The sequence below is a fragment of the Carassius auratus genome, chromosome 42, assembly GCF_003368295.1.
Source record: "Carassius auratus strain Wakin chromosome 42, ASM336829v1, whole genome shotgun sequence".
Classification (NCBI taxonomy): Eukaryota; Metazoa; Chordata; class Actinopteri; order Cypriniformes; family Cyprinidae; genus Carassius; species Carassius auratus.
Genome location: NC_039284.1, coordinates 2,197,564 through 2,219,980, shown reverse-complemented (window position 1 = coordinate 2,219,980; position 22,417 = coordinate 2,197,564). Strand labels below are relative to the sequence as shown.

Here is a 22,417-nt window from a genome sequence, read left to right as displayed (position 1 = left end):
GCAGACTTGACATGACTTGACTTGAGTTGCCCGATTGAGGACATACAACAGGAACGAGCGCATTTAACAATGTAAGGGAACAAGTCTTACACCATAAGTTGTGGATTCATCCGCTTTTTAATATACTTCTGGTCATGGGAAACCTTTTTAGATGGATGTCAAGGTTTTTTAGGTCAGGTAGAATTTGTGATCTCTGACCCAGTTTATTTGCTGGATTCATTGACAGCAATACACTGTGTTCTTTGCAAACTGGCAACCCAGGATGTCAAAATGCTTATAAAAACACAAATTTTTACCAACAACATATTTTATTCAAAATTGGGTACCCATTTTATTGATCTATCAAGTATTTAAAATAAAATTGCCAAAAAAGAATAAATTATATTATAATATATTGTGTTCCACTGAAGAAAATTGTGTGTGTGTGTGTGTGTGTGTGGGGGGGGGGGGGGGGGGTGATTAAATGTTGCAAGAATTTTCATATTTTTTCAATTATCTGTTTTATTTTTTTGTTTTCAAATGGAGTTAACAATTATGAAGATAGATAATAATTACAAATTAATAATTCTCACCAATCCCTCTTCTGGTTTGATGTTGGTCAGCTGAACTTCTTCCAGACATGCTGAGTGGCTCATTAGAGGATCCGAGGTGGTTCTCACAGTCTGGTCACAAATACTGTTCAACACATTTGACTGCAATTTAGGAGAACAGAGTGTTTAAAAATAGTGCTGGATGATTGAGCTGCATTTTCCAAATCTGTCACTCAAGATGTGCAATTCAAAATGGCTATGATTCACACTTTATTTGGATAGTCCACTTTAGACATGCCAACTTGAAGTCATATTAGTATTAGTAGACTGTATTACTATTATTAATAGAATTTCTGCTTTGCTAACCCTTTATTTTGATGGTTCCCCAACAGACATTCAACTAACTTTTGCAAGTACATATCAACTAATTATATTAAACCTAACCCTTACCCTAACAGTGTAAGGTCTAAAGTGTCTAAAGTGAACTATCCAAATAAAGTGTCACCTGGCTATGCATTACAAATACATACTTATCCTGTGTATACATCTGAAGGTTGATCTCCATATTTGCCCTGTGCCATAGTATCAGTTATGATTTTTTTTTTTTAACTATGGGAACTCCCTTCCTCCCCCAAAACTGTCCCTTCTCCACTTTATGCTCCCAAACCACTCAGTTATTGTTGGTAATTATTAATAGTGGTAGACTGGTGGATTATACAGTATTTCTGCTGATGCAAGCTTGTTCCAAGTATCCCATCAATACAAAAGCAATACTTGTGGCTAAATCTAAATAAATATACATAATCAAAGGCAGTTTTCCAGAGTCTAGTGGACTAATATGTTGATTGTACCAATAATGTAAGCACTTATTTTAATCTAATCTAATGTAATCTTTAATTTGGGCCTGGAAAAACAGATCCATTAGGTCTATTTAAAAATTCCACAATATTCCACAGAAGCCAAGCACGTAAATGGGTAAGTCCAATAAACCATGGGGCTTGAATAAACAAACTGAACACTATTTGAGCTTTGATTTAATTTTCCACTCAGTGCACAAGAACAGGAGTGTAAACAAAATGAACAGTAACATTCTCGATGAAACACTGAAGAAAACAGCAAGATCCCATGGTTTGCTTTGCATTTATGAAGACTTCACAACTAGAATTGTTTCAGGATTAAACCTAGGCTATAATTTGAAAAGTTGAATGAAGTTCAACCAGGTGGTCCTGATGAGAAGGACTTTTTCTTTTCTATATAAAGAGTGTACAACATAACCTAAGATAAAACAAATCATCTACATTTGTCTTGCATTTCACACAGACCATTTCTAATGAATGGACTGCCTTTATTTCTGCCAGGGTTGCTTGACAGTGAAGGAATAAATTATAAGACTCAAACCATTCATGCTTCGTATTTGTGATTTTGTCACCCATTATGCCTTCACTTAGCATGTGCTTGCATGTAAATTCCAAACGTCCTTCACCCTGCCCAATTCCTGATATTACACACACCTGTATATGACTGCATATGCTCACATGTCACTGCACGTAAAAGTTATTTCCAGTAAAATGCAGATTTCAAATTACAGTACATGAAAAAAAATTGGCAAAAAATATAGTCAGTAATGTAATCTTTTGATTACACATTTTAAGTAATGTATTCTGACTAAATATAATAAATAAATAATATTTTGTGTTATTTAAAAATATAACAATGCCAGTGTAAATATATGTTTATTGGGTGGTCGGGCCATTATTTTTGTTAACATGAAATGATGTCCAGAAAAGCATTAAAAACTGCTAGACCTAATTATTTTTCATCTCTTTTAGAAGAAAACCAACATAATCCCAAGTATTTATTCAATAGTGGCTGAATTAACGAAAAATAAAGCATCAACAGGTGTTGGCATTTCCCAACAGCACAGCAGTAGTGACTTTATGAACTACTAACATCAGAAATACAATAACAAATGTAGATTCTACAGCGTTTAATACTTCAGTTTCGTCCATCGCACCCAAAGATAAACTGCAGTGCTTTACAACTATAGGACAGGAAGAGCTAAATAAACTTATCAGTGTATCTAAATCAACAACATGTTTATTCGATCCTATACCCACTAAATTACTGAAAGATTTGTTACCTGTAGCAGAAGAACCACTTCTCAACATTATTAACTCGTCTTTATCTTTAGGTCACATCCCAAAACCATTCAAGCTGGCGGTTATTAAGCCTCTTATTAAGAAACCACAACTAGAGCCTAGTGAACTGGCAAATTATAGGCCCATTTAAAATCTTCCATTTAAGTCTAAAATTTTAGAAAATCTTGTGTCTGCTCAACTGAGCTCCTTCCTGCAAAAAAAAAAAAAAAAAAGATCTGTATGAAGAATTTCAGTCAGGTTTCAGGCCCCACCAAAGCACAGAAACTGCACTTGTTAAAATTACAAATGACTTGATTCTGGGTGTTATATTAGACAGCAACTTGTCTTTTGAAAACCATATTTCCCATGTTATAAAAACAGCATTCTTCCATCTTGTAAACATTGCCAAGCTACAAAATATGTTAACTGTTTCTGATGCAGATAAGCTAGTTCATGCATTTATGACCTCTAGACTGGACTATTGTAACGCACTTCTTGGTGGTTGTCCAGCATCTTCAACAAATAAGCTACAGGTAGTCCAAAATGCGGTGGCTAGAATCTTTACCAGGTCAAGAAAATATGATCATATTACCCCAATTTTACAGTCTCTGCACTGGCTACCTATTAAGTTCCATATCAGTTACAAATTATTATTAATTACCTATATGGCCCTTAATGGTTTAGCTCCTGCATACCAACAAGCCTTATACCACGCTACAACCCATCATGCTCACTAAGGTCACAAAACGCTGGACTTTTGGTAGTTCCTAGGATAGCAAAGTCTACTAAAGGAGGTAGATAGTTTTCACATTTGGCATAATTTGTGACTGCCATGTTCGGGGGTTCAGACAAACTCTCTCTGTTTAAAACTACATTAAAAATACATCTCTTTCACCAAGCATTCAAATAATGCATCTCATAATTTGTGACTGCAGTTGTATCTGATCAAATATGCATTCTTATTCTTTAGCTTGGGTTAAACTAATTAATTTTACTTTGTTGGAACAGCAGCTACGCTAATGATGTCTCTATTTGTTCATCTGTTTTGCCATAGGATTTACACAAGCTCCAGTCAGGATCCAGAACACCTGAGAAGAGATGATGCCAATCCTTCAGAGGACCTCAGATGATGCTAACCCTGAAACATACAAAACTAACAAATATTGCTACTTAATATGCAGTCACATTTAATTGCTGTTAATAGTGTTCATCGTCTGGCTGACTGTGTCTTCTATACATTTTTCTGAAAAGTCCTGTCATTTGCACATAAACTAATCACCACTTATAAGCTACTACTAAATATAGTAGAAACTTAATTTTCTGCAAAGTTGCTTTGCAACGATTTGTATCGTAAAAATTGCTATACAAATAAACTTGAATTGAATTGAATTTAACTTTCAAGATCAATACTATTAGAGATAAAATTGTAACCATGCAGCTGTCAGCTACAGTATGACATCAGATGCACTATATATCCCCTGAGGAACAGTTCCAATCATTCTCCACCATAGGAGGGAAAGAATTGTATACATTTGTTAAATCAACTAATCCAACACCATGTATGTTAGACCTTATTCCATCTAAGCTCCTAAAAAAGGTACTTCCAGAAGTCATAGATCCTCTTCTGACTATTATTAATTCATCATTGTAATAAGGATATGTCCCCAAAACCTTCAAACTGGCTGTTATTAAGCCTTAGATAAAAAAAAAAAAAAAAAAAAAATTATATATATATATATATATATATATATATATATATATATATATATATATATATATATATATATATATATATATATATATATAAATATATTTTTTTTTTATAGACCTAAAACTAGTTAATTACAGACCAATCCCGAATCTGAGACTCCTCTCCTTAGAGTTACAAATGACCTGCTCTTATCATCTGATTGTGGCTGTATCTCTCTGTTAGTGCTATTCGATTGACACTACTGACCAAAACATTCTCTTGAATAGACTAGAAAAATTTGCTGGCATTAATGGAAGTGCATTAGCATGGTTCTTAATTGTACTCATCTGACCGCCATCAATTTGTTGCAGAGAATGAAGAGGTATCATATCAATCACAAGTGCAGTATGGAGTACCTCAAGGCTCAGTACTAGGGCTGTTACATTTCACACTTTACATGTTACCCTTGGGAGATATCATTAGGAAGCATGGTGTTAGCTTTCACTCTTACGCTGATGATACTCAGCTCTATATTTCTTCATGGCCTGGAGAAATATACCAATTTGCCAAAAAAATAAATAATGGAATAGTCTATATAAAATCCTGGATGAAGAGTAATTTCTTACTGCAAAATTCTGAAAAAACAAAGGTGTTCATTATAGGACCTTAAAACTTTGCACGTAATAACCTAGAACACTGTCTATGTTATGTAAAAATGTTAATTCATGCATTCATAACCTCAAGGTTAGATTATTATAATGCTTTATTGGGTGGTTGTTCTGCACACTTAATAAACTCCAGCTAGTCCAAAATGCAGCAGCTAGAGTTCTTACTAGAACCAGGAAGTATGACCATATTAGCCCGGTTCTGTCAACAATGCACTGGCTCCCTATCAAACATCGTATAGATTTTAAAATCTTTCTTATTACTTATAAAGCAACTGCTTTCACGGAGAAACAAATGAGATGTCAACTTTTCTCTTTTTCCATTCCTTTCTTTGTGACCTTGTGACCTGCTTCTCCCTTACACCCCAACTCGCTCTTTACGATCCGCTGATTCCAGCCTCCTCGTTGTCCCTCGGCATCGCCTTGCTTCAATGGGGGGCAGATCATTCAGTGTTGTTGCACCCAAAATGTGGAACTCTCTCCCCCCATCACTCAGTTTTGTTAACACTATCTCTGAATTCAAATCCATGCTCAAAACACACCTATTTTCTGAATGTTATAGGTCTTAGTGTGTTTTTGTATTTTTTTTTTTTTTTCTCTCTCTCTGCTGGTTGCTGCCCCATATACACAATTCTCACTTACTGTACTTGCACTCTCATTTGCCTATTGTTGTTCTGTCTGCTCTCTTTGTCAATTGCCTTTATTGTTGTTTGTTTATTGTAACGTGTCCTTGAGCTCTGGAAAGGCGCTATATAAATAAAACTTATTATTATTATAAAGCCTTGAATGGTTTAGCACCTCAGTATTTGAGCAAGCTCTTATTGCACTATAGTCCTCCATGTCCGCTGTGTTCGCAAAACTGGCAATTTGATAATATATAGAATATCAAAATCAACTGCGGATGGTAGATCCTTTTCCTATTTAGCGCCTAAACTCTGGAATAACCTACCTAACATTATTTTGGAGGCAGACACACTCTGTCAGTTTATATCTAGATTAAAGACCCACCTCTTTTACCTGGCTTACACATAACACACTAAAACATTTCTAGTATCTGAACCCGTTAAAGGATTTTAAGGCTGCATTAATTAGGAGAACCGGAACTGGGAGCACTTCCCATAACACACAATGTACTTGCTACATTGTTAAAGCTACAGCCCTGAATGTCAGCAGAGTCCAGGACAACTAGAGTCCCAGAGACAGATCCACAGTCAAGACCTTGTCTCCTAGATGGCCACCGGGACAAGTCCACAGGAAACAGATGATTCTTCTGCACAATCTGATTTTGGTGCAGCCTGGAATTGAACTGCTGGTTTCCTGACTGAGCCTGGATTCATCCAACATTTTTTTCTCCATTCTGTCACGACTTAATTGCACAGATACTATTTAAACTGAACTGAGCTGGATGATGACATCACTGAATTCAATGATGAACTGCCTTTTTGCATTTTTGTCTATTTTCCTATTTAATGCTTCAGTTTCTTTGTCACAATCTGTATTGTTGAAGGCGCTATATAAATAAAGGTGACTTACATGTAAAATGTGTTGCTGTCTGAGAAATTGAGCGGTATAAAACTAACTTAAACTACTCTCATTATCCTAATTTACACAATATATAAAAAAGTATAAAAAGAGTATATAAAAAAATAATACTAGAAATTGAAAATACTTACAACATCCAAAATATTCTCTTCCATGTCATAGACAGTGCAGTCCTGTGCATGAATGAAAGAAAAATTGCAGATCATTGAAACTGCTTTGAATAATACAAATAAAAAGTTCACATTTAGGAATGCTGTATAATTGCTGAGCTTGACACAACAATAGTGAATGACCTCTAGCCTAAAATAAACAGCTTTCAGCCTTGAATTACATCTCCATGTCAAGTCCGAGACAAAATAATTACACAAGACATTGTGGGAGTATACCAAAGTAATGAACAGGAGGACAAGGAAACCCAGCATCTGGTGCATTAAGGGTAGAAGGGAGAGATATTACGTTTTTAAATATTTGAAGGTTGCTGGACCGTTGCTATGCCAGCTTTGAAGGAATAGTGCACCCAATGATAATCAACACTTGGACCACAAGTCCAGTTATAAGGTCAAAATGGTCCATACCTCTTTTTCATAATCAGAAATCAAATTTGAAATTCTCTGAATAACTAATTAGTCATTTAAAACTTTAAAATTAGTCACTTAAAAATCTAAATGTATAATTTACATTTACTCATTTAGCTGACGCTTTTATCCAAAGCAACTTACAATTAATCTTATCCACTGCGCCAACCCCACAATTACATTTAAAGCTGCGGTAGTGACGCTCTAGCGGTTAATAAACAGAACTGCTTGCGAAGAACATCGTAGCCGGAACTACTTCTCTCTGTTTATGTCTATGAAGAATCACAAAGGTACTGGGTTACTCCGCCGCGGTACCCCCGAAGCAATCTAAAATAGTCCGAATATAAACACTTATTATAGGTGCACCCTAGTGATTCAGGACAAGCCAAAAACACGGTTTGGAAAATGGATTCATGGTGTACTCGCTTATTATATACATTTTTCTACATTTTGAACACAAACAAAGTTACACAAAGTTAGCAGCTCTGATTGGTTATTTTTTACCGGGAGCGATGGAGTTTCTGCAAATGGCAATAGGACCACTGGGAGGAGCCAGAGGAGCTTGATTTTTTTCACAGATTATCTGTCTCATATTCTACTGTCAGGACATAATGACAGGTTTAATAAATATGTAAAAAAATATTTTTTTACAAAAGTTCCCTACAGCACCTTAAAATGATGGAAAGAGATTTAATAGACACATTGTTGGACTTGTTTTTTCCACTTAATGTGACACTTTAGGAAGGTAATCAAGAGGGAAGTTTGTGATAACTTAATCTTATTTCCAAAACTAAATATTTAAACTAGGGCTGTCAAAAATAGCGCGTTAACGACGTTAATTAGTTGTTTGTCGTTAATTACGTCAAATTTTTTAACGCATTTCACGCATGCGCAGTGTGACAAATTATTTAGGTCAGGAAAGTCTCGTCGATCTCTGAATTCTCAAGATAGTAAAAAAACAGCGGCGAGCGCTGCGACGAAAACACAGAAGAAGCTTAAGGTTTTACCCCAGTTACTCTCAAATACATTCATGCCAAGCTCGATAAACAGAGACGACTTTGGTAGTTGATACGCTGGAGCTTCTTCCTGTTATAGAGTCCTGTGTTTCACAATGCCCATGCGCAGAACGCCTACATGCAATGCAGTGAAAATTACAGCTGTTTGAAAAAGCATTTGCATTTTTACTTGGTTTTACTGGCACTTGAAGCCTTCAGAACGTGAAAATATCGATCCTAAAGTATTGTGGCAGAGCAAATGAACACCTACTAAAAACAAGAGTACCCAGAGTGCAGAGGGCGCATGTTTGTGTTTCTGAGTTCATTCTTTCGAGTTTCTCTATGCATAATTTCATAGATATGTGGCTATATTTAACCACTGGTTCACCTAAAACTCTTACACTATCTGTAGTTAAATGGCATGGTTTGATATAGTGCTCAGGTAAATTTGATTAAGTAAATGTTAAACTTTTGAAATTTAGAAAAAAAGAACCACATATTGATGAATCAATACATGAAAATTATGTATCTGTGTCCTGTTATTTATCTTTTGGTACGCATTTCAGAAAAAAAAAAAATGGTTAGGATTCAGGTGTAATTGCAAATAGTGATTAATCACGATTAATCCACTGAAAATTCTGATTAATTTGATTAAAAATTTTAATCATTTTACAGCCCTAATTTAAACTTATTTCATTATTTTAGATTATTGGGGGGTTGGTGGTCTGTTGTCATTTGTTACCATAAAAATGCCTGGCAACACTGCATCGCTGGCACTTAAACAGACAATAATCAAAAAATAAAAAGAAAACAAGTTTGCACATTCAATAAGACAAACATGACCCCAAAACAGAGAAATCATGTTTTACAAATATCTACATGTCTTTCTCTTTTAAAGTTTATACTATATGTAGTGTATATAATGTGTTGCATTTGTAGATGTTATTATAGCATGGTTCTTAATACCCCACCGAGACCTCATTAATTTTCAAACCCTAGTTTCAGCCATGTTTATAACACACAGAATACATAAAATATGGTGTCTGTCACGGGTCTTCTGTCTGTGTGTTGTGCTATTTTCAGCGGCTTGTGATCAGTGCAATCAGTGCTGATCTGGAGGTTGGGCTGCGCTGGTCATTGGCTGCTTCTACCCTACCTGTCGCTGATTACCCCTTTCCTTTATATTCCTCTTCCGTCTTGTCCTTGTTGTGAGTAGATTGTTTTGTGTTCTATTTTTTCATGTTCTCTCCTCTCTGCTTCACTCAACTTTCAGGTTGTTGGTCCTGTGCGAGTGTTGACTTTTGGGCAATCTTCTACTCCCTTGCTCTGCATAACATTGCCGACTGAAGTTGGATTACCCCCAAAAACTGGCTCGCTATTTTTTGTTACAGTTTTAGGTTACACTTTATTTCTATAGTCCACTTTGGACATTCTACTGACTGTAAGTAACTTTGTAACTACATGTCGACTACATATCAACTAAATCTCAGAAATTTGCAACTACATGTCTACTAACTCTCAGAGTAGACTGTTAGGGTAGGTTTAGGGTTAGTGTTAGGGGTAGGTTTAGGCTTAGTATAAGTTGACAATAAATTGACAAAGAAAGTGTTAGAAGATATTAAGACAGACAGTCTACTAACACTCTACTACCTGCTAGTTGACATGTAGTTGCAAAGTTACTTACTGCTAGTAGAATGTCTAAAGTGGACTATAAAAAAAATAAAGTGTTACCCAGTTTTATTTGTTTTGATTACCTTTGAAGAATAAACTTTCTTTGCATCTAATCCTCTGCCTTTGAGTCCTCTTTCCTCATTGACCCATCACATAATTTACTCTCCACAAATTACGGACACAGCAGAGGAGGATGAGATGTGGGGACCTTTGATGCAGCAGGGTGTTTTACTGGGTCGGCATCAGGAGGAGATTGCGGCTTCTCGCTGCGCATACTCCAAGATATCTCCAGCTTAGCCAGCTGGCTGAACGGCTGAATCAGCTAAACACCAGCCCTCCCGCAGCTCCTATAGTAACCCCTCCTCCTGACCATATTGGATCTTGTAGCCATAGCACTGAACCACGGCTAAATCCTCCTGCTCCTTATTCAGTTGAGCCTTTTGTCTCAATGCTCTCTGACATTCTAGCTGCCGCCTTCCTATTGAGCACAGCTGCTGTTCCTCCTTTGAGAGTTTCTTGAAGGAACCACCCAAAGTGTTTGATCACTCGGCTCAGGTAACTGAAGCGGCACGAGCCCTGGCACTGCTGTGGCGAGGAGAAGGCTCAGTGTCCAGTTACTTGACTGAGTTTTGCATGCTCGTGGCATTCTGTAGCTGGAATGAAAAGGCTCTTTGGGATCACTTTCTCCACGGTCGTTCTGGTCGAGCATGTCAAGGATGAAATTTAGGCACCGCTTACTACTCAAGGGACAGGGGTTCTTCTTCATGGAGAAGGATGGTTCGTTGCGCCTCTGCATAGAGTATCAGGGGTTGAATGACATCATGGTGAAGAATTGTTATCCTTTGCCATTGATGTCATATGCCTTTGTGCTCCCATCTTAATGATGTTGCAGGGGCTTACCATCTTAACAAAGTTGGACCTCCGCAATGCTTATCAATTAGTGTGAATTATGGAAGTGGATCAATGTAAGACCACCTTCAACATCCCTATTGGACATTTTGAATATTTAGTCATGCTTTTTGGGCTCTCTAACTCTCCGGCGGTCTTCCAGGCACTTGTCAATGATGTGATGAGACATTTTTTTTTTTTTTTTTGTTTATCTGGATGATATTCTAATTTTCTCCCAGAACGAACGCGATCATGTCCAACACATGAACCAAGTGCTCCAGCGGCTCCTATTTTAACTACACCTGACCCATCCCGTCAACTCATGAAGGTGATTGGGGCTATTTTGTCCCAAAGATCAACCTCACATGAGAGAATACATACCTGCACCTTTTTTCTCATTGTTTGACCCCCCTCAGAATGGAATTACGACATTGGGAATAAGGAGTTACTTGCTGTCAAGATGGCTCTGGAGTAGTGGCATTACTGGTTAGATGGGGTGTGGGTCATTTTTATTGTTTGGATTGACCACAAGAACCTTGAATAGATCTGCACTGCCAAGAGACTAAATTCTCGTCAGGCTCGCTGGGCATTATTTTTTGGTCAGTTTAGGTTTACCATCTCGTACCATCCAGGGTCCAAGAATAAGCCCAAGAGTAAGCCCAATGCGTTGTCGCTGATCTTTGAGGCTGAGGCTAGTTGCACCCTCCCCGTACTTATTTTGCCTCCCAAAAAGGTTGCGCCAGCGGTCACTGGGGGGGGGGTGGAATCCAGGGTCTGTGTGGTGTTGTGCAACGATTCTACACCCGCAGGGTGTAAGCATGTAACCACAAGCAAGGAAGATAACATAAACGAATGCTGGAGGCCAATTTAAAAAGAGCATCCTGGCTTGTTTAATGAAACTTTAAACTCAGAACCTGTGACTGATGTGCTGGGGGGTCTGCTTATTACTGTCTGAAGTAAACCTCCCAAAGCAAACACTGTAAGACAATATTTGGTTAGATAACTAGCTGCAGTTTCCAGATTTCCAGCTCCACTGAGAAATGCATGAAAGCTTAAAAATTAGCATGGAGGGTGAATTAGCATGTGTCTATACTATTTGAAGGAACAGTCATTGTGCTTACCTGTTGTACTGTAGTTGTCAGTTCCAAACACAACTGAATGATTTTGTTCTTGGTGGAGGTAAAATCACTGACCTCTGTCAGTGGAGTTCTGCAGACAGAGGAAACAAAGGTTAAAATTAAGGCTGTGAATCTTTGGCAAGGCAGCGATTCATTACGATTCATAGGTTTTCGATTAGATTCAAGAATGATTTTTGCAAATTTAGAACGATTCAATTCGATTCGATTCACAATTAAATTCGATTCGATTCGATTATAACGATTCGATTCTGCATTCTTTAAGTGCATTCACGGGATTATTTAAATGCTTCTACTAAATTCTTTAAATGCTTAGTCAGGGGGCAAATTACAGTAGATATATGGTAAGAGAACCATAGGTTAGAAAAAAAAAAAAAACAACCTTTTGTCCATTGTTAAATGCTAGTTTAATGATGCGACATGGCATACGGAAAAATGTACGTAAGCCAAGTTTTTAAAAAAGAGCTTTAAGAGTATTATGTATAAGCTAACATTTCGTCACACAAGGGGCGTAGCCATAATTTCAGAAGTGACAGAAATGTCAAATACAATCATTTTATGTATGTAGCCTATATAATAATAATAATAATAATAATAATAATAATAATAATAATAATAATAATAATAATAATAATACATATATATATATATATTATATACTAGGCTACATTTAATTAGCAATTATTTAAATTTCTGCACAGAATAAGGTAGAAAATATACTTTATAGTTTCTGTACTGTAATAAATGTCAATTAGCACTGCATCATTCATAAATTGTTTTTTTTTTTTTTTTTTTTTTTTTTTTTCATCAGTTCATTCTGCTTTTATTCAGTTTAGCTGCAGATATAGCCTGGCACATCTATGAGAGCGAGATCGCTTCTCTTTCATTGTGAAAACGTCTTCATCTCTATTTAACTTTTCCTCTCCATCAGCAAATGATTCTGGGAGAAAACTTGCCAGATGTCTGTTTGCTAATGAAACAAACGCTACTTTCATGCATCTGATTATCAGATAAATCTTTCACTCTTATTTCAAGGTCGTTGTTAATGCTGCGGTTAATTTTAAAGGTTTCCTTCGTATATGCGATACATCTGCATTGTTTAAAAACATTTATCATTCAATGGATCTGTGCGTATGATTTAGACACTTACATTTCTGCACCGTCCATGCAATAAATACAGCTGTCGACGGCTTCGGCACTGGCCACGAGTCCTATAGATCACACGTCAGCTGCGTCAGAGACGAACGGAGCGCGAGCGCAATCCTGTCTCATCAGGCGTTAAACATTGGAGCGCGTGAAGGACAGGTAAGAGAAACGATTCACGAACACTCTTCAAGGTCTCAATTAATTTGTGCGTGTAGTAATTTAATGTGTATACATTTTGAAAGCATTGAATCGCTATAGAAATCGCGATTCATTCGATTCTTAGCATTTTTAATCGATTTCTGATCAAGATCGGGCGATTCACGATTCAAAAATCATGTTTCAAGATCGATGCATATGAATCGACAGGGTTTGTAATCGATGCATCGAGAAAACGAGTGAATCGTTACACCCCTAGTTAAAATACATTACAGCATTCATACTGTATAAAATATCTAATTAACACCAGGACAGGACAACAAGCTCCCTGTGATAGGTTTTCTTATGTGGCCTACAATAGCAAAGAATTTCCATCACTGTGTGTCTGGAGTTTGAGTCTGTGGTCATAAAAACTGCAGCTGGAATTAAACACATTACCATGTCAGCTCCCTATGAAACCATTAAGCACAGTCAGTTTCCATTTATTTTTTCCCAGACAGATCAGAACAATCACACCATGTAACATGAGAAGGTTTCTATGTGGTTAAGGCAAAATAATAAGATTAATAAAATCACCAGTAGCTTAAACTTTAAAGGAGTGTTCTGAGTTCAAAGCCGACATAATTTGTGTCACAATATCCACATTAAATTGTGGTTACAGGAAGGCACTTTATATATATATATATATATATATATATATATATATATATATATATATATATATATATATATATATATATATATATATATATATATATATATATTGGGTGTATATATACAAAATCTAAAAAGAACAAAGTGATACTGTACTTTTGGCAATTTCTGTGTCACTGCACCAGGGAGCTCGGCACAATGAAATCTCAAAGGGTTGAATTACTTCAGCATTTATGAAAAATGCAAGATACTGGGACAATAGCCACAATTTTGAAAGGTAGCCACAATTTCTCCCATTTATATATATTTACAAGTGGACCTCCTCCGTTATACAGTCTCAAGTCAACTCAAATGGAATTGTGTGAGGAACATTTGCGTGGTCCGGGGAAAGTTGCCTGGCTCATTTTTTGCATCTGTTAATTTAAAAAAGCATATTGGAGTACAATTTAAAAAATACTATTTCAGTCTTTCTTCAATATTTCTTGTTTATTTATAATGTTACTTGCAAGTTCCTTGTAGATATTTGTGAATTTACTAGCAGTTTCTGAGAGTGAACTGTTTCAAAGTAAATCATACACCAAATTGGAAGAGCTTTTTGGTTAACAAAAATCTCTCCATCATGATAAAGATGTGGTTAGCTGTGCACAGAGGGGTTAGGAAAGAAAGCCAGATTGTATCTGGTTTCAACTGTCAGCCCTGTCTGGAAAAATATAAGTGCTGCTCATGCAAAGTCTTCGCAATGAAATATATGTCCTTACAGAGGGTTAACTTTAAGAGTAAAATCCCTTTATAAATCATCTGTGCACAAAACACCAGAGCCCTTTGCATGCTATACGTCCCCATTACATAAATAAAGAAGCAACAGAAACAGAAATAAGCAATATAAATATGTAAAGAAATGATGAATAGGGATGGTTGAACCTGTCCAGCCATGCCAGGAGACTTTTGGCTGCTCCAATAAGTTCAACCACAGAGGAGAGGAATTGATTTGGGAGCTTGCTAGACGTGTTGCTTTCATATGTAGGGCTCTTCCTTCGTTCTGATGTTGCAGTGTGAAGGCTGCTGGTCACAGCTCTCATCTTTAGCATCAGGTTCTTCAAGTTGTCTGTCTCCACACCATAGTTCTGAGGAAGAAGCAGAATTATATATTTTCTGTAAATTATATATTACTGTAAAACACAAAGCATACTTGCGCATTATGTGTGATGTACTGTATATGTGGCAGCAACAGCACTCAACACTGTTTGGAGAGGATTTGGGACGTACACACATAATGCGTACATGTATTTAAACAGTTGAAACAACACAACTGACAGAATTGAACAGAATACAGGGGCTTGAGATATGTTTTAGAATTTTTTTTTAAACAATTTGTCTTAAATACATTATGAGAGATACTGTAGAAACAGGTACACTGACCAACAACTGGTAATTTTTCTGTATTTTAGTACAAAGGGTTGGTGGTTCCCCTGACTGAGAGCACAATAAGTTAATTTTTTTGGATGGATATGAACACCCCTTGCTCATGCGTTTCATGATCTAAATAAATTGGACTTTTTAAAATTGCACATCCCTATTTAGACTCTAAAATTGTTTGGCATAATGTGTGCTGCGTAATTGTTTGGCGTAATGTGTTGATTTAGCTGCTAAACCTAGTCTAGAGTTTTCCTCCTGGTCTGGCAAATCTTAAGATTGCAAAAGTACCGCATCTAAGCCTAATACCCACTAGAATATCTGATATGGTCTAGAAGTGATAGAAAAATACTTATACATTTTCCATCTGCATATTGCCTTCCGACCACTGGTGACGGCAGCACCGGAGTCTTTGTATTTTAAACTCATATTGACAACTCATGAATATGTTAATTTTAGAATATATGGCCCCGGTTTCATTGACTTAAGCCTAGTCCCAGACTAAAATGCATGTCTGGGCTGTTTTAACTGAAAGAAACTTGCACTGACTGATCTTAAAATATGTCAGATTCATTGTTTTGTCTCAAGATGCACACCAGTAATGTTTTTATCTAAGGCATATTTCTAAAAACTACTTATATGTCCTAATTGAAATAGTATTGCCTAATCCTGGCTAAACCTAGGCCCTGTCTGTGAAACTGGGCCATGGAGTTCTGAACATCAAAGCCATAATGCTGCACAAAGACAAACATATTTGAATTTGTGCTCTGCATTTAACCCATCCAAGTGCACACACACAGCAGTGAGTAGTGAACACACACACACACCCGGAGCAGTGATCAGCCATTTTTTGCTGCGCCAACCGGGAGCAGTTGGGGTGCGGTGCCTTGCTCAAGGGTCTCACCTCGTGGTACTGAGGTTGGAAGACAGTGCTGGTTATTCACTCCACCCACCTACAATCCCTGCTGAGACCGAGGCTCGAACCCGCGACCTTCGGGTTACAAGTCTGTCTCTATAACCATTAGACAGTGTTATAACATATAGCACAGACAGTAATATAACACATGTGTTTTAACTCCCCTAGATGCTTTGAGGGTTTTTATTTACCGAATGATAGGGTTACTTACACCTGTCAGGGATTGTAGGAAATGAGAGATTGATTTCATCAATCATGGCATAGACAAAGCTCACAGTGGATATTCCCACAGATGGGGCAGTAATTTGTTTCCTGTTCAGCATGAAATAGACTTCAGGACACCCCTTTAGGGAGAGATCTGGTGCTGGTAACACATTGCACTTTCTGACTTCAGTACTTGGCCTGATTGTCTTTAATATTATTACCAGAGCTATGAGACAATAGGAGACTTTTTTTCCATCAAAGAGGCTGCTGTGAATCAGGAACAAAACAGATGAATACTATTTTGGGGGATGATCTGGGAAAATCATTAAGTATCTCATTCTAAATCATGAATTCTACAAGAATACTTACTGTGAGGCACTTCACATAATGTTGACTGATATATTAGATATTATTATTTTATAAGATTTCATACTTTCATATTGATCCACTGCTCTCTAGAATACTTGATCAATTGATCAATGTGGTCAAGTATTTGGAATAGTGCCTGTAAAATTACTTATGCTTTTAAAAAGAATGGTTCTTCATTGATATACATGGTTCTATGAAGAACCTTTGACATTCATGCAACCATTGCACAAAAAATTTTTTGTAGTAGATTTTTCTTTTCTTTTCTACATGTATCTAAATTGTTCTTCACACCCAAAAGAGGTTATGGATTTTTAAGAATAAAACTGGCTGTTGTCCCAGTTTGTACCATTTAGATTCATTATTATGTCAAAATGCCCGTCTTGGTAAGTATCCTACAGCAGACATAGCCGGCTGAACATAGGCCTACTGTATCAGTGCACTGAATCAGTGCATTCTCTTAAAGTGACAGTTTTTATATTGATCGAACAGCAACAACAAAGAAATCACTCACTGCCCTTGATTGAAAACCATTTAGTAGCTTTAGTAAAGAACAATCTTTAATTTATACAGTGCAATATGCAATGCTGTTTTACATTTGATTACTTTATTAAGTTTCTGTTCCTAAAAACTAATGGTATCTTTACTCTGCTATTGTATGTATTTGTGATGTTGCTTGTAGTTACAATATTCTAACTATTTAGATTGTAGAATATTATTTTTTTTAAAGTATAGTTTTTCCATAAACATAGCACGAACTGTACCAAAACCGTGAAACAAACCGAACCATGAAAAGGTTGAACCGTTCCACCCCTAATGCATATATATGTGTATATATCATATATACAAGTTTTAAAATATGAACCTACAGAACAACAAAAAGGTCAAAACTGAGGATTTGAGGCCATTGCCTTCTTTTGATCCTAAGAGTCTGGGCCCAATTATAGCATTCAGTGCTGGACACTGGGATGTACTGTATCATTTACAAGCAGTGGCATGACCATCTGTCAAAGCAACCAACAATTTCTAAGCATGTCCATGTGTTCAGTTCAGGTCCCTGTATGTTCTACCCCCTACAGACACCAAAGTCTGTCCGAGCTATCTTGTTTTCTTTTTTTTTTTTTTTAAACATGCTGTTACAGCATTATTATTCCAAAAACCATGTGCACATTACATGTTTTTTCACAAATGTGTGGATGAATGTTCAAATAGTATGTGACTAACTACCTATTTGTTTTTATATTAGCAGGACAACGGAAGAAAATAATAACATTGATTGATCAATATTTGTGGGCCAGGATGTAAAGGCCTTTAGAAAATATTAATAAAAGGACTGCATACAATCAGTCATACAATTATACATTTTATAATTGGCATGCCTGTGGGCTACCTCATTTCGTTTTGTTTTTGTCCTTCTGCCCTCTTGGCTTGTCTTTATGCTCCTTTTTTACTAACAATGCTGAAGGTTGAGTGACTACAGCTACAATGCCTGTCCATTTATGAGAAAATCTGGAAACTTCTACTTCATTTTGTCAAAAACCAGCTATACATTTCATATCTGCTACAGCTGGGAGTCTCCCTCTCCAAACGTCAGCCTCGAAGCAGGACTTCATCACAAAATTTATGAGAAAGTCTGGAAACTCCAACTCTACATCTGTTTGTTTCCCTGCCTGGGGTGCTACGTTTGGAAACTTCCCTGTTCAAAGACCAGCCTCGAAATAGGTCTTCATAAATTGACGAAAGTCAAAATCTCCTTTTCCCATTTTCCATTCCCCTGCTCAAACACAATTCCCATATTGTTGCATAGGTTTCACGGACAAAATATCCAGCTGACAATAGCGTCAATTGTTTTGGACTCACCGTGGTTCGTTTTCCAACAGTCTGTTTGCCATAGGTGCATTACAGGTAATATGGTGACTTTATCTTTGTCTTTTAGATCTAAAGACTTGTAATATGAACGATAATGCACCAAATGCACCAAGGACGTTGTTTGTCACTTTAAATGTGCTGTCAAAATGTACATTGTACACATACACTCCTATACATGAGTTTTGCAAAATGTCTCAACATGGACTTAAAGCTGATATCTCTTAAGTTTATTTGTTTTTGGTTAAATAACATTTTGTTATTTTAATGTGAAGTCATTTGACTCATTGAAATGTTTGTCTGAGAATGAAATACAGACGTTTCACGTCTGATCACTGAGGCGCCCTGCGATTCACTGAACGAGCCGTTTAACATTAAATCTGCACTGGATATTAATATCCAAACTATAGTGAAAAGACTATTAATTAGCACGGTAACAAGATCGGAAGTTTAAGACATTAACTTGTTAGCACAAAACAAAAGATACTTCTCTTTTTGATATGAATAAGGGGTAACACTTTAGAATAAGGTTCCATTAGTTAATGTTAGTTAACTACTTTCGTTAACATGAACTAAGCAAGAACAATCCTTCTACAGCATTTCTAAGTCTTAGTTCATGTTAATTTCAACATTTACTAATGCATTATTTAAATCAAAAGTTGTGCTTGTTAACATTAGTTAATGCACTGTGAATTACCATAAACTAACAATGAATAACTTTATTTTCATTAACTAACATTAACGAAGATGAATAAATACAGTAACAAATGTATTATTCATTGTTTGTTCATGTTAATTAATACATTAACTAACATTAACTAATGGAACCTTATTCTAAAGTGTTACCGAATAAGGCTTTATTAGATAAATCTAAAACATATAAACTAATTTAACACATAAGCGCATGCACTCACACATTCACACAAGTTGAAGGAAGATAGGAAGTTAGGAAAGGATGAGTTTAAGAGAATGAAAATGTGTAGTTTACAAGTTTACAGCAATACATGAAATTGCATAGACATGCCTTCAATCACTTAATTAACCCTCGCATTGAGTTACTGAATGAGGTTAGAATTATATTAGATACACCAGTACAAATGTCTGGAGGAGTTAATTGCATCTCCTGTGAAAATGGGGTTCCCTTTATTTTCATTGAAAGGGAGTTTCCCGACGTCGCTGATTGGCTGGAAGTTCAGTAGTCGAAGTGACATCTTGGGAAGCCCGTGGTTGGTCATTGGCTGACGATGCGGAGTTGTGTGGCCTGGTTGAAGTTGAACGGGCACTCGAGGTCAGACTCGGAGAAACGGCGTTACAAAACTTAACTCAGAACACGAAACTCTCAAACGGAAAAGAAGAGAAACTAAAGTAAAAGAACAGAAGTAAAGTTTGAAGAGAAGTGTTGTTTGTTCTCATCGTGGCTAAGTAGCAGCAGGTATACAGGCTGAAGCACGCTGGTACTGCGCTCAAAGAACGCTAACAGTGATGACTAAAAGCATGACTAAAAGCAAAGCTACAAGCTAAAGCTAAAAGCCGGCATGACTGATAGCAAAAGCAAAAGCAAAAGCTAAACGCAAGCTAAAAGCTAAAACCAGGCATGACTAATAGCCACAGTTAAGAAGCAAAGCTAAAATCCAGCATGACTGATAACAAAAGCTAAACGCAAGCTAAAAGCAGGATTTGGTGTTGTCCTGAGTATTTAAACTGGCCTTTTGGCCACACCTCAAATGTTGTCTTGACCAATTAGATATTTTCTTTGCTCGGGGTATCATAAATCATATGTTATCTTATCAAGCACATGGTCCGAATTTTCCTGCTCTTACAGGGTATAATTTTGGACATGATCCCTATAACAAGAATATGATACATTTGACAAATAACTGATGGTCAGAAACATTTTAAGCAAGCAAATTGAAACACAAACATACTTAACATGAATATGAATCCTTAAGCTATCCCATAGTTATCAAAAGACATACACAATAAGTGATTATAAACATGATAGTCAAATGTGTGGGTTACATATAAATGAATATGGAGTTAAGCGATGGACTGCTAGACTAAATGCCATTTTGATAAAGTCTATGACTGTTCCTAAGTGTTTTGAAATGCTGGCTATTGATTTAATGTTAGGAAAGATTTTAAAGATTATTGTGTTCCTGCAAATTTATCTCAAGTAATACATGTTCCCACTCGTCCAAACGTAAAGGACTTAAAAAAAAGTCCACTTTAATAGATTTGATCTTAACTAATAACCCAGATAAATGCACACAAATTGGTATTTTCTCAAATGATATAAGTGACCATTGTGCTGTTTGATTGATTAGAAACTGCAAACTTAAAAACACAGAGCCACGAATTATGGAGAAAAGGTATTTCAAATTATTTGATCAGCAAGATTTTATCCATAATATTTTTCATTTTGAAGGTTTGTTTAATTCCTGATGTGGAATTGGCATGGTCATATTTTAAAGATTCATCTGTGAGTATTTTAAATAAACATGCACCCCTGAGAAAGTTCAAAGTAAAGGGGATGAATAATTCCTGGTTTTCTGATGTATTATCCACTATTTTGCATGAACAGGATTTAGTTGATGATATTGTTAGTGCTATTGACTGTAAAGAATCCTGTGTAGCATTAGTTATTGATCTTTCAAAAGCTTTTGATACGGTTGATCATGCTATTTTGTTAAAACGTCTGTAGATATCAGTGTGTCACTTGTGAAGGCATTATATCAGGGGAGGCAGAAATAATGGTTGGAGTCCCTCAAGGTTCTGTGGGATTAAAAATTTATAAAATGTTAAACTAGGTTCCAATGTAATAGCATATGAACTGAAAACGTTTTGATATACATTTTGAGGTAAATCAGGAAAATCAGGTGTCTGAGATAATGTCCTTTTGTCTTTGTGCTTTTCCTTGCCATTTGGCTCTTTTTAAGATCAAGACACAGCTGTGCCTTTTGTCTCTATGATAATGTTAAGATATCAGTGATACTGTCAGACACCTCTGTATTTAAATGACACTGTTATGCTGACAAGATCAAAGATGGGAACAAGGCCAGTATCAGGCTGACCCCTGTACTGCATTTGCATGCTTTGTTTAGGTTTGTCACCACCTCTGTGTATCCCACCCACTTGAATGTATATAATCTACAATGTCTTAAGGACAAATTAGACCTCTTGATGACTGCAGCGCCACGCAGAGCGTTCTCAATAAAGAATCCTGCTGAAGATTACCCAAGAGTCTCCTGGTCTTCGTTTCTGAGTTCCCAACAGTTTTTGGTGCCGTGCCCCGGATAGAGCTTCTCACCTGAATCCAGATTGAAACTGCAACCTCAACAAAGATCAGGCTTCATTCCAGACTGAATCTTTCTTTACAACCAATGGTTGGTGAGTGTACCTCTATCCAAAAGAACCTTTAAGACCAGAACAAATGTTACCCTCTGCGCCGTCAGAGAAGAGTTAACAGACAGCTGTAGGGTTTGGCTAACTAAGTGACCCTCTAAAAAGGATGTTTTAGAGATGAAAATAATCCTCTGTTTAGCCAGGGAAGATTAGCATCACATGCATATACTTTGCTACCCTCTGTCTCTCGGCAGGGAAGTTTAGCGTAAAGTGCTAAAAGTTTGTGTTAAGTGACCCTCTAAAAAGGATATTTTAGAGATGAAAATAATCCTCTGTTAGGCAGGGAAGATTAGCATCACATGCTAATATTGTTCTACCCTCTGTGTCTGACAGGGAAGTTTAGCATTAAGTGCTAATAGTTTGTGTTAGAAGTGTCCTTTTGTGTCAGAAAGACATTACAAAATGTTGAGAATGAATCCTAAGCTGATTCCAACAACTAAGAAAGGTGGACTAGCTACTCCTTC

The 22,417-nt window shown here is 36.6% G+C and overlaps 1 protein-coding gene across 4 annotated transcripts in view; it reads right to left on the bottom strand.

The window, feature by feature from the left end:
* LOC113060405 (connector enhancer of kinase suppressor of ras 3-like) overlaps positions 1-22,417 on the bottom strand; it is a 120,888-nt gene that overhangs the window by 57,277 nt on the left and 41,194 nt on the right. For all 4 annotated transcript variants that reach the window (XM_026229296.1, XM_026229294.1, XM_026229295.1 and 1 more), the window contains exons 3-6: positions 14,708-14,910; positions 11,816-11,903; positions 6,697-6,738; positions 573-692 (exon numbers count right to left, since the gene is read on the bottom strand). In XM_026229296.1, the coding sequence (XP_026085081.1) occupies positions 573-692; positions 6,697-6,738; positions 11,816-11,903; positions 14,708-14,910 (453 nt within the window). The remainder of the gene's footprint in view (positions 1-572; positions 693-6,696; positions 6,739-11,815; positions 11,904-14,707; positions 14,911-22,417) is intronic.